At 40.5% G+C, this 13,637-nt stretch overlaps 1 protein-coding gene across 4 annotated transcripts in view; it reads right to left on the bottom strand.

The window, feature by feature from the left end:
• Positions 1 to 1,501: 1,501 nt before the first annotated feature.
• The window catches only part of LOC136849845 (LIM/homeobox protein Lhx1-like), a 325,756-nt gene continuing 313,620 nt past the window's right edge, over positions 1,502 to 13,637 (bottom strand). The window contains exons 6-8 of one of the 4 annotated variants that reach the window (XM_067123306.1): positions 8,649 to 8,883; positions 6,847 to 7,026; positions 1,502 to 2,791 (exon numbers count right to left, since the gene is read on the bottom strand). In XM_067123306.1, coding sequence (XP_066979407.1) covers positions 2,742 to 2,791; positions 6,847 to 7,026; positions 8,649 to 8,883 — 465 coding nt within the window. In that variant the 3' untranslated portion in view covers positions 1,502 to 2,741. Of the gene's footprint in view, positions 2,792 to 6,814; positions 7,027 to 8,648; positions 8,884 to 13,637 lie in introns of all 4 variants that reach the window. The other 3 variants (XM_067123307.1, XM_067123308.1, XM_067123305.1) reach the window with 3 other exon arrangements.

Here is a 13,637-nt window from a genome sequence, read left to right as displayed (position 1 = left end):
TAGCTGACAACATGGACGCGGCGTTGAACCGATACGAACAATTTCCTTTAGAGCGTTCTTCCAAGGTCGGGCTCGCTAGAACTACACATAGGAACATAGAACACAGACACAGTATAATCTCTGTTATAAGGTAGGGGATGTTGACACCCCGCGGCCACCATGGGAGATTCCTCTGGTTTTCCATATATAAATATCTATATTTTAACCTTTTTTTTTTTTTACTATTGTTTTTCTTCAGTCGGCATCTTCGTAGTTACCTCTACCGGGGAGAGGGAACAAGAAGATGGCCTCAGAGAGAGAAGTAGAAGATGAAGAAGAAGAATCGCGGGTAGAATCTTTTGGGAGGGCAGCGATAGAGTTTACACAACGTGAGGATTCTCTCCACGATTTTTTTTTTTTTTTTTTACGATCTAGGATATCGGTGCACAAAAAAAAAAAAAAGAGTATGGAGAGCGAGAGACAGACAGACAGACAGACAGAGTCATGATTGACCTGCTCAGATTCATTTTCCTCCCTGCAGGCGTATTATTGTCTTCTTTCTTTCTTTCTTTGTGTTTATTCTTATTTATTTTTTTCTTATGTTTACTCACTGTCTTTTCTGTGAGGCTTCACATTGCCTTTACACCTTGTCGAATGTTTCGGTGACAATGACGACATTTTTATTTTCTTTTTTTTTTTTTGTTTTTTGTTTCCAGGACTTCGTTTTCTTGAGATATCCTGCCCGTATGTTCTGTTTGTGCTCAGCTGTTCATTGCATTTGTAAGATTTCAGAATATTTTCACCTGTTATACGTTATTGTACGTTATTTTTCCTTTGCTATGCTTCTCGCAGCTTAATTTTATCAGAGCATTGTCACCCGCGATACGTACATTTTTCCATTTTTTATTTTATCTTTTTCCACTTTTTAATTTATCTACTCGTACAGACTGTCGAAAGATATCCGCAACGCAGGCACAGAATTGCGGAGATACTGTAAACTTTTACGTAATTGCGTGAATCTGACTTTCATTCTTTCCTTCTTTCTGTTTTCCTCTTTTTTTCCTCCTTTCCTTCTTTCTTTTTTCCTCTTTTTTTTTTTCCTCTCCCTGTATTGCTGTCTTTGTGGTCACGGACTTTGGCGGTTTCGTCAATTCTGGCGGCAAGATTCACCATCAATAAAACACGCCGCTATAAACTCTTAAAACTCACTACTCTCCCCTTCTCTCTCTCTCTCTCTCCACCACCCCTCCCTCACCTCTTTCTTCTCGGCTCCCTCCCTCCATCCCTTACCCTTCCCCCTCCCCTCCCCGTATAAAACACAAATCACTTCAGGGCACCCAGTTTCATCCTCTCCCAACACTCATTAAAACATTTACAGCCACTTTTATGATGTACAGGAGAACGATGCGATAAACCTCGGATCGCTCGCAAGCTCTCTCGCTCTTTCTCTCTCTCTCTCTCTCTCTATCTCTCTATCTCTCTCTCTCTCTTTCTCTTTCTCGAACTCGAAAAAAATTCTCAATTTTTATTTTCACTTTTTTTTTTCTTTTCTCGTTTACATCCCTTGTGCTGTCTTCAGGTATCACGTGGCTCCGATTTTATTATCACGTTTTCCCTTTCGTATCCTCCCGTCTTCCATTCCACCCTTTCTCTTTCACTTCGTTTCTGCCTGCTTGCCCCTTCGTCTGCATCTTCAGAATGTCCACTCTCATTTCGAACGTTTTTTTTTTTGTGTGTGTGTGTGAACGTTTCATCTCCCGACGTTTCAAACGTTTTGCAGATAAAGTTTCCCCTTCTTTTCCTTCACAAGAGTTCACGGAACGTTTTTTGATCCAGCAACTACGTTTGAGCGCGTTCTTTTGGTCTCGGCGCCTTCGATTATTCCAGAGAGATTTTCTTATGTTCTGGTTATTTTCTGGTACTCCAAGACATCGTCATCTCGTTACTTTATGAACAATCAGACACTACCTCTAGGTATATCACACGATGCCGGTTGGAGAGAGGTCTGTGATGCCATACATTCGAGGCCAAAAAAAAAAAAAATAATGATAATAAAACAATTATGTCAGGTTCAGAGGCGTTTGAGAAGACGTCACCGTTGAAAGCAGGGAGAAGTGATTGATATTTTATCAATAGTCATGTTATAAAATCATCACAGCAGCGAATCGTGTCCGTAGGCGCAGTTTTCAATTTATCACTGGATAATTTTCAGAATTCGAACGAACCGAGGTTATGTCACTGCTTTGTTTGTTTTTTGTTTTTTCCGTCTGTAAAAATCATTTTTGAAAGTTCTTTCGTCATACGTTTTCGCTCGTTCTTTTCTTCGGAACGGGTAAAATAATTGGATATTGCCTTGCTTGCTCTATCTCTATAAAAGAGACGAACATGAGAGAGGCAGGTTCTCCGTTATTACATTTGCCAGCTGGAACATCCTGGAATATCCTGGAACATCGTTTTCCGTAACGTCGTCAGATCAGAGGAGGAAAAACTGACGATTTTGAATTTCCCCCCTGTTTCCCCCCACCCGGGAGGGGAGGGGAAGGGGGTGTGGTGGTGGTGGTGTCCCGGACAGCTGCTGCTGCTGCTGTTCTCCCTCCCCCCCTCTTTTAGGAGCCCGGGGGCGGAGGCGGGGAGACGGAGACGGAGACGCCCGGCGTCGTAGGACTCCTCGGTGGTGGCAGGTAACACGGTAAGACGCCTCTGGTGACGTCACAGGAGAGCAGGTCTCGCGATCTCTGACGTCATCAGAGGTCAGCTTCATGTCACCACACCAGGCCCTCATTTACCTGGTGGTCGAAATTGCCGCTCTGGCCTGGAAAGGGAGAGACAAAGAGTCACGTGAGATAAAAGGGCAAAGAAGAGCAGAGGAGCTTTTTAATAATTATTGTATATGTACGATAACAAAAGTGATTTACACATTTCGTGAGATAAAAGAGCAAAGAAGCTTTTTAATAATTATGTACGATAACAAAAGCAATTCACACATTTCGAAGTCAGATCCTAAAACTCATAAGTTTTTTTCCTCGTAAGGAAATCTCCTTCATAGAAAGCATTCACTTCCTGTCCTTAGAAATAAATGAAACTTTTCAGTGCATTCTTGGCATATGAAAATAAGGCGCTCAGAAGAATATTAGGAATTAATTGGAGGGATAGGATATCAAATGACATTTGTAAGAGAATTAACGGTGGTGCAACCGGTCGATGAGTACGTTAGGTTCTCATGGTGGAAGTGGCTAGACCATGTGTATAGAAGACAGGGAATAGTACGGGATACACCAGGGTGGGCTGCCCTTGGTAGAAGAGGTAGAGGTAGGCCAAAGGAGACGAGGTTGAGGACAATGAGGCGGGAAGCAGGAGATGAGTGTTGGGGAGATCTTTAGGAGTTAGCCCAGGACAGAATGTGCCACAGGAAATGAATGATTGGTTGATTGATTGATTTCAGTGCATTTAAACGAAAAATGTTGAAGTGTTTCTTTGGTAGGTACATATTTTTCTTAGGAAGCACTAACTTCCTGTTCTCTAAAAACAATGAAGCTTCTCAACACATTTAAATGGAAAATTTGGAGTAATATCTTCATTTCAAAACTTGTCAGTCTAAGTATCTAAAGTTACTGTACACTGTACGCTGTAGATTAAGACATTGTGTATGACTTACAGATATAATGTTTGTGTTGAGGTGGATGTTTGAATGATTGTTACAGGTGGGACAGTTACTGAAATGTAATATGAATGTACAATTTTTGGGCGTAAACCATGATTACACACACATGTATATATATATATATATATATATATATATATATATATATATATATATATATATATATATATATATATATATATATATATATAATGTGCAATCGTGCTTGCGCGCTTGTATAACTGTGAATGCACTATGACCACAACACTGCTAAAATTCGCCATCCCAATGAGAAATACATTGCTTCACGTCTTGAGGTAGTTGTCACAAAAAAAAGGAAAGTGTCGGGGGTGGGGAGGGGGCCGGTGTTGGATGCCTTCTTCGTCCCGAGGTTCATTCCCTTCAGCGTATGTTTATCGCCCTCTTCAATGAAGGGCTTATGGGCATGAGGATGCTAATTTCGGTAATGGGAAAGTGTTCCGAGATGTGAAGTACAAGTGCGCGTGAGGGATGTTAAGCCGTTGTAACCGGAGAGCGGATATGAGAACTCCGAGGAAGATGTCGTCGCTGAGTGTGTTTGCAACTTTGGGTAATGCAGCGTGAGTTGTGTATGTGTGTTTGTGTGAGTGAGTGAGTCTGCGAAGCTACCGCAGAGAGAGAGAGAGAGAGAGAGAGAGAGAGAGAGAGAGAGAGAGAGAGAGAGAGAGAGAGAGAGAGAGAGGATGAGATTTGTTCAAGTTATATTTTTTAAAAGGACGAAAAGAGAGAGAAGTTTTCAAGTCATATATTTTGAAAAATGAGAGAGAGAGAGAGAGAGAGAGAGAGAGAGAGAGAGAGAGAGAGAGAGAGAGAGAGAGAGAGAGAGAGAGAGAGAGAAGGGGGGGGATGAGATTTGTTCAAGTTATATTATTTAGAATAATGAAAAGAGAGAGAGAAGTTTTCAAGTCATATATTCTGAAAAAAGAGAGAGCGAGAGAGAGAGAGAGAGAGAGAGAGAGAGAGAGAGAGAGAGAGAGAGAGAGAGCATGGGGTTATCCTTGTAATAGAATTTGAAAAAATGTTTTTCTTTTAGTACAGTTCCGATGTTTTATCGTGACAAGCAACTTAATTAGCTACTGCAATAGTAGGAGCAAACTTTACTGTCGAATTCCTCCCCCCGTCTTGCCACTGTATAGTGTATTTAAGTCTTGACACTACGTTTTGGGTGTTCATTGTGATGATAATTAATCTAGAGCAAATTCTTAAAGATATGAATAACTTTTTAAACTTCACAATATATTAGACTGGTTTACTTTATTTTTCAACTAGCAGATAGTTCAGCCTGATGATATTTTCACTTAAAATGTCAGCTTTCAAATTGGAAAGAGAGAAATTATCACAGAAAACTACTGACGGATGAAAATTCTCATAAGGAATGAAGAAGCGACATTTTAGACTTGGTGTTATGCTGTGGAGCAAGATCTACAGAGTAGCACGTTTTCTCACATCTTGTTGTAAAGAAGAGCGCCGCTCACGACACTTCTCAGAGCGACAAGTCTTAAATTTCAGTACACGAGAAATAAAGATGTAGAATATGAAACATACTTTGTACACGGCGAAGCATATAGCCTTTAGCAAACTGTGCCAAGGTCTCGGATATAGGGCCAAGGTTTAACACAACAGCGGGGAGAGAAATAACACGAAATCGGATGAAACGCTTCGTGTTGTAAAACGAAATAAGTAACAGTCATAGAAAAAAAAATAAAGAAGAAAGAAACACTAGGAAACCAGTTGGAAGACATTCTAGTACATAATAAAATTTCATAGACACGGATTCATTTAAGAAGGGAATAAAAGAAGAATTACCGGGAAACCTGATGGAACATATGCAGTACACAATGAAATATCTGAGGCTTGGAGCCATTTTACAAGACTTAAAATATGCACTTGGAAACCAGTTGAGAAATATGCAGTAAACCTTGAAATATCTTGGGCTTGGGGCCATTTTAGAAAACACTTTAAAAGGAATACTGGGAGACCATATACAGTACACAGTTTAATATCTTAGACATGGAGCCATTTGAGAAAAGACTAAAAACAAATGATTGAAAAATCAGTTGAAACATACGTAGTAAACTGAGCAGTATTTCAGACACATGGGTTTGCACAAGGAAAAAAAAAGCCTGAACAAGAAATAAGAAACGTATGATAAGATAAATGAAACATGCTGTAAGTAATGGAAAGACAGATGATAAAAAAATCAAATAGATGACGGGCATGAGAGGGAGGAAACCATGCGACGATGAAGAACGGAAGAATTGTATATATTTAGATAATTAATTGGGAAAGAAAAATGCCAGTGAATGCCGCAATAACTCTCGTAAACAGAGGACGGCGTCAGAGAGTGGTAGTAACTCATAAATGACTGTCATGCAAAAAATGGAAATGTATCGCTCTTTCCTGACGAGAAAAAGAAATGAGCTCTGATAAGGAAAAGTAGCTTCATAAATTAGTGTCAAGCAACAAATGCAAATGTATTGTACCGGTTGTTCTTCTCGAGAGATCAGTTTTATGTCCTGAAAAAATACGAGCCTTCATAAAGAAACCTGTAGCACAAATCATTGCAATGCAATAGCAAGTTTTTTCAGTTGGCTCTAACGAAGAATTAGACAAACGTCGTAGATTTCAGTTTTAATGATCTGTTAGCGAATACCTCACAGTGCGGGCAGTGCACCTCACGTGTTGCACAGTAGGCATTACTTTAGGGTCTTTGCAGCGTCCCGTCGACCCCTAGCTGCAGCCTCTTTCATTCCTTTTACCGTACCTCCGTTCATATCCTCTTTTATCCATCTGACTTTCCACCCTCTACCAGCAGTTTTCACATTGCAGCTGCGAGGTTTTCCTGCTGTTACACCTTTCAAACCTTGTCTTACTGTCAGTTTTCCTTTCAGCGCTGAATGACCTCATAGGTCCCAGTACTTGGATGGCCGTCGGCCTAAATTCAATATATTCTATTCTATAAGCGAATATGACGTTACGGAAGTCATGCAAGCGACAATGCAAATGCGCAGGGTGTCACAGAAGAAAAAAAAAATAAATAAAAGGAAGGGCGAAGAGGAAAAAGAGGAGAAGAAGAGGAAAAGAAGAAATGAGTGTTTATCGAAGAAAAGGAAAAAGAAGAAAGGAGTGTTTATCATGCTATTATCCTGGGACTACCTTGCCCCTTCTTTATGCCTCCAGGTACTGACCGCCATGAGCCATGATCATGCCCTCGGGAGACGATCTCTGGGACAAGGAGAGCATGTCGGGTGGTTGGCTCATGAAGTGGCCCGACTCGCTGACGGGCGGCGCCCCCAGCCCGCCCAGGCCCGGGAAGTCGCTCATGGGCCCGCCCGGCGGTAGTGGCTGTTCCATGGCAGGAGGTAGACCTGCAAAAGGCGGAGGGTGTCATTAAGGAGGATAATTGTTATGGCTTATCGTTTTTAGTGGCAGAAAAGAACAAGTTCAAAGGGTCGTTCAATTGATTTTCCGTTAGGAAAAGACGAGGAACAGAGAATGGTATCTATGTTGCATAATGAATAAATGAGTAAGTTAACAGATTAATTAGTCAATAAATTAATAAATGAATGGATAAATGAATGAATAAATCGCTGAGTGAGCACATTCTGCATTAAGAAGCGATTGATTTATTTGTCAGACGTTACAGTTTTAGAGTACGTTTAGGCTCGCTACAGAAATCCATTGATGTTGTGCATTTTAATGTTAATTTTGTTGATGTTGAGTTTTTCTTCCTTAATATTTTGTCCGGATTATGATCGGAAAAAATCGGAATAAATCGGTTTGTGCTTAGATATAATTGGTCATATCGGGAATAACCCCTACCCTTGCTGCACAAGTTTAAACACGATTTGATAATACAAACTGGCGTCACAAATTTTCTGGATCTGCGCTGGCGAAAAGGACGTCTTCTTTAGATCAAACCTGAACTTGTATCTCTGTGACTAACTTAATGTCGTTATTAAAAAGGGATTCAGTGGTTTTCTTGCGGTATTAATTTGCCTTAGGAAACTACAGTAGATGTGTAGGAAAATTTCTGGTATATAAGTGGTATAGTCTGTCAGAATTAGGAAGATACATGTATTTGCAAGCTAGATCCAGTATCCCGTGTTATGTCACTCCCGGCCTTTAATAAATCCTGCCTTCGTTTTTTCCAAGAATATTCGAACCAGTTCTAGTAAATATGCTACACTTTGCGCCTTCTAAAAACGCAGCAAAATCTCCGGAAAGCCTGTCATTTGAAGAAAGATAGATTTTATATTGAAAAAGGTGATATGCCACTCTGTGACTGAACCCAAAGAATTACTTTTGATTGTAACTTAATTCATTAGCAGTTCAAATGTTTTCCTTTTGAATGAACGTGACTTCTGTTATTCAATTGTTTTCCTTTGGAATTAACGTAACTTCTGTTATTCAGTTTTTTTTACGTAACTTCTGTTATTCAGTTTTTTTTACGTAACTTCTGTTATTCAGTTGTTTCCTTTTGAATTTTCGCAACTTCTGTTACTCAATCGTTTTCCTTTTGTACTGACGTAACTTAAGTCAATCAGTAGTTTTCCTTTTTAATCAACGTAACTTCTGTTATTTAGTTGTTTTTCTTGTTAATTAACGTAACCTCTGTTATTCAGTTGTTTTCCTTTTGAACTGACGTAACTTATGTTACTTAATAGTTTTCCTTTTGAAATAAAGTAACTTCTGTCACTCAGTTGTTTTCCTTTTCAATCAACGTAACTTCTGTTACTCAATTGTTTTCCTTTTGAACTAACGTAACTTCTGTTACCTAATTGTTTTCCTTTTGAATTAAAGTAACTTCTGTTATGCAATTGTTTCCCTTTTCACTCAACGTAACTTCTGTTACTTAGTTGTTTTTTCTTTAGAATTAACGTAACATATATTACCAAGAGACGCTCATTCTGTCGTAATCAGTTAATCTGGGCGAGTATCTCTCAGATCGGTCGCGCGATCTTGAAGCGTGACCCGACCACCGACTTACCATGAGGGAAGGTCATGCCTGGGGGAGGGGGAGGCCCCTGGCCCGGGAAGAAATCGTGGAAGCCCTGGGGCCCGTAGGCGAAAGCGTCTCCGTAGTACGGGTATCCGTCCTCCATGCTCGGGGACATGCGCATGCCCCTGATCTTCCTCGGGTTGCCGAAGAGGTGCGCGCGCATGCCCATCGAAGTGAGCTGTTTCATGCGGCGTTCCTTACTCCGCTTGTTCTGGAACCATACCTGGAAAGGAGGACTGTGTCAGTCGGGGAGATTTTTTAATGAGAGGGTCGATTATTATTATTATTATTATTATTATTATTATTATTATTATTATTATTATTATTATTATTATTATTATTATATTTACGAGAGAGGAGAGTTGGGTATTGGTGCACACAGATTTATATATGTATATACAGTATATGTATATATAACATATATATATATATATATATATATATATATATATATATATATATATATATATATATATATATATATATATATAAATATGTACTTAAATTTCCAGTTACATTTACATAAAAAAATGGTGCATTTACCGTTTCATAGTCTTCTATAAACACGTAAACCCCTAAGAAAAAAAATCACCGAAATGAAATAAAACTCTTTTGAAGCAAACTCAGGATTCGGTACGTCTTGTATTCTGGTTGACAAAAGATTTCGTGTGGCAGTTGGATCACATAGGAAGCCATATGCCATCCATCCTGCTGACCATATGTTTTGGAATGTGTGGAATGACAAAAGAAAAAAAAAAATTCTCGGTTTCCTGGACGTCATTGTAATGATGGATTAAATCTGTGACGTTAAAATAATGGTTTTGTAAATTTCTGAGGCTTTTATGATGATGATGATGATGATGATGATGATGATGCACCTACTCTCATATTCTCTTTCTTCCATCTTACTTTCCTCAACCCTCTCCTAACAATTGATTCATGGTGCAATTGCTTTGAGGTTTTCCTCCTGTTACACCTTTCATACCTTTTGCTGTCAATTTCCATTGTAGCGCCGAATGACCTCATCGGTCCCAGTGCTTGGCCTTAGGCCTACGTTCTATATTCAATTCAATAAAAGTATGTATGCATGAATGTTTTTCACTGAGACAGGTAAATGATGATGTAATGTGTCTGCGATTGTGCACGCACGGATGTGTGCGAATGATGTTTGCCATGGCAGACTGAGCAAATCAATTGTCCGTGCTTTCGAACTATGTCCCCCCCCACCCGAAATCTGGGTCGATATCATTTCTCACCGCCGCCGCCGTCAGGACGCAAATTCTTGAGATGTATGGTAGTATTGCACCAGCACTGGTTTTTTTTGCCATGCCTCTAGGTTAGGTTAAGTTAGGTAGGTTAGTTGGGTCAGGTTAGGTTAGGTTAGGTAGGATTGGTAGGTTAGGTTAGGTAGGTTTGGTTAGGTTAGGTTGGGTTAGGTTAGGTAGGTTAGGTTGGGTTAGGTAGATTAGGTTAGGTTAGGTTGGGTTAGGTTAGGTTAGGTTAGGTTAGGTCAGGTTAGGTCATAATAATAACTTTGGAGTTATTTGTGTGTTGTAAACATAATGAGATTATTTTCAAGAAAGTTCTATGGTCAGTTTTTAAGATATGGCGTCCCTCTTTTTTTCGGGGAAAGATCCCGGTACTGGGTTACATCTCGGGAAAATGCCGTCGGGACGTTGTGTCGTCCCTAAAATTGCTCAGGTCTGGTCTCGAATTCCTGGATACCTGAACGTCCTGCGTTACAAGACCTGGCTCCTGTACCTGCGCTGTTACGTGGGTCATAAAGTCTCCTCGTGCAGGCCCGAGCTACGCTTAGTTATTACCTGCTGCATATCAAACAGAATTAGCTAATGATGGATGAAAACGTGAACCACAAAAAATAATAAAAAAAAAAAAAGCCTCGTTCCCGATAACTTCGGGATGGGAGATTCCGTCTCCGCGGAAAGAGCGAGGCTGCCATTGGTCAACGCGGGATGTTCGTCCACTCATCAAGCTTCCTTTGCGGGAGCCATGGCTTGGCATGACCCTGGTATGTGCGCTTCTCTTTACCGCCGTGGTATCGATGACTTTGAAGGTAGTCAGTCCCATAGGGACGGTGGAAGACTAGGGTTTTTTTTTTTTTTTTTTGCAGGTGTTTGAGATTCTTAAAGCTTGCTTCAGAGGGGAAATAATGTTACGGTTATAGGTTTCATGTCTCTCTCTCTCTCTCTCTCTCTCTCTCTCTCTCTCTCTCTCTCTCCAGCTATCATTTCCAAATCTCCGTGCCAAGGGATACAGGTCTAACATATTGTATTAATATCACACGTATAAATGTGTTTTTACTTTTTGTGGAAGGCCTCATTTTATTTGACATACGAAGGTCAAAGTGAATGGTTTGTCAAGAAGTGTTGTGGTAAACCATATTATTAATTTTCTCAAGAAGCTAAAAGTTGTACAGTAGTGTGATGACGCATAAAGTGGGTGTGAAAATGTTCAGGAACCTTGCTCCCAGTAATCTATAACTGATACAATGTGTAATATATACATACAATATATATATACATATATATCTTCATCTTTCGAATGTGTGGACATCTTCTGCGTATAGAATTGGAAATCTGTTTTTAATATTTAGTTTTCAAAAATGTTTTCGTTGATATATATTTATTATTGTGTCCTCACCAGCAAGTCGTTTCTCACAAAGGAGAAAATGTGATAATGAAGCAAGACATTATTCATTACTACATTCATACTATAACTGATGCATTGTAGAGCCTCCTGTATCTCATTATCATCATCATCATCATCATCATCATCACTGCGGTCTGTATTATCATTAGCAGTAATAGGATTCGTCATTATCATCATCATCATCATCATCGCCAAGAGGGTTAATACTAACACTGTGTAATGTCACATCCACATTCAGTAGTCCACACTTTTGTCGGACAGACCACATCCTGCAAACATTCCTCCTCCAAGTGAGCTTCCTGCTTCTTCCTATGTCCCTCTCCTTCCTCTCTCCTCCAGTCCTGCCCTCCCCGCTTCCTCGAGGGCAAGATAGGACTGCGAGGTAGGATCCGTCTCGTCACGTGACTTGTGGCAATATTGACACTCAAATTACTCCCTTAATTATTATGCTAATGAAGTTCACACCATCTTCCTGTGATTAGAGCGCACCGACCCCCTCTATATCTCTCTCCACTTTCCTCCTCCACCTCCTCCTCCTCCTCCTCCTCTACACACATTTGAGATGGCGCCTTCGAGGATGATCTATGACTTACGAGGACAGTAATCATATTCGTAATCATACTCATTTGGTTAGTTATAACTCCCTGGCAGATTTCGGTTCCCCGACAGAGCCACCGTGCGCGCCTTGATTAGAGGGCCGGGCGCGAACGTTCGCTGCGCCCAAAACGTTTGGTTTGGAAAGGAGTGTTAGAAATAGCTCGAAGATATGTACTAATGATGTTTCGAGTGCCAGCGTTGTCTCCACCAAGGGTGGTGGTGGTATGCGAGGCAGGGTATCGATGCCCCGGGCATTAGAAAGGCAGGGGAAAGATGCTGGCTTTAGTATTTTTGGCAATTTGAAGGGTCGCTCATATTGAACTGGAAGTGGTATAGCGATTGGAGTTACGGGCACGTATGGGCATTTGATACAAAAACTGATTATGCTGGTAAGGTTTGGTGAATCTTAGTTATAACTTGTGCAGGTTACGTTTGAAAATGGATTTAAAGTCTTGTAATGCCCATATTACAATTAATTTATTGGTATATTTTCCACTTAGGGCTCACTGTAATTTTGAGTTTGGACACATGATAGTAATATTTTGCGTCTAGGTAACTTGTCAAATCTGTGGACAGAGATAATTAACCGAACTGTTTCGCTTGGTTGTTTAGAGATTATATTCCTTGCTTCGCTTTTAGTACCAGGAATGTAAATTTGGAAATAGGACTCCTGTTGTATTTAAAAAAAAAAAATTAATCTCATGGTCCTTCAGAAATATTGTTAGGTCAAGCTGACTTTGTGCCAGAACGGCTCTTATTACGTAATTTTGGGGATTGATTAGAGATGACGGACACCCTCCCCCCTCCCCAGAAGTGGAAGAGTGCCTCAAAGGAAAGGGATGGGAGGAGGGGCGAAAAGACAGATATGAGGTTATGTGTTTGTGTATATACCTTTTACCTCGTTTCTGCAGTGAAGTCGGCGTGTTATATTTGTTGCATAAATGCACAGTTGAATTAAATTAATAAGAAATTACTGTTACATACAACCTCCTTTTATACAAGAACATAACTTTTCGCGTTATTTATTTTTAATTTGTTAACGGAAGGGTATTATCACGGGCATGTTCTTAGGTCGAATTATCTCTTGATTGAAAAGTAAATCTATTAATGGCTGTATTTGTTGTTGGTTCAGCTGCTACACGTCGAATGTTACTATATATGTCATTGTTGTGGCTGCATAGAATTTTTTTAAGGTAGAGTGGTAAAGGCAAGAGGCGCATGGGGCGGGAGGGTAGGGGAAGTTGTTGGAGGGTGGGGGAGGCTTTTGCAGGGATCGGTTAATGAGGGGGAGGGAGGGGGTAGGGGAAGGTTGTTAAGGGTGGGGCGGGGGATTTTGCAGGGATCTGTTAATGGGCAGGAGGGGGAGGAGGGAATGTGAGTTTGTGGGCTTACCGCTAAGGTGGGGATGGGGAAAGAAGAAGGGGAAGGGGGGATTTCACACCCCTCGTGGTTAACAAAGTGATATCTATTACCCGCCATCACAGAACAGAGAAAAATGCGACTCTACACCTGAGTCTGGGGTAGGCAACCGCACAACTCCTTCGGGGATCGCCTTTCCTCTTACGTTATTGTATCGCTCTGTGCATCTTCCCGTTTTGACGGCTGTGCTCGTGCTGTTGTTGTTTTTTTTTCGTTTTTTTCGTTTCCTGCCTCTTTTTTATTTATTTTTTTTGAATTGGCGTCGCAGAATCTGTCCGTCGGAGGAGGAGA

This window comes from Macrobrachium rosenbergii, chromosome 21, assembly GCF_040412425.1.
Source record: "Macrobrachium rosenbergii isolate ZJJX-2024 chromosome 21, ASM4041242v1, whole genome shotgun sequence".
Classification (NCBI taxonomy): domain Eukaryota; kingdom Metazoa; phylum Arthropoda; class Malacostraca; order Decapoda; family Palaemonidae; genus Macrobrachium; species Macrobrachium rosenbergii.
The sequence above is the reverse complement of the archived record's forward strand: the minus strand, read 5'-3'. Positions and strand labels throughout refer to the sequence as shown.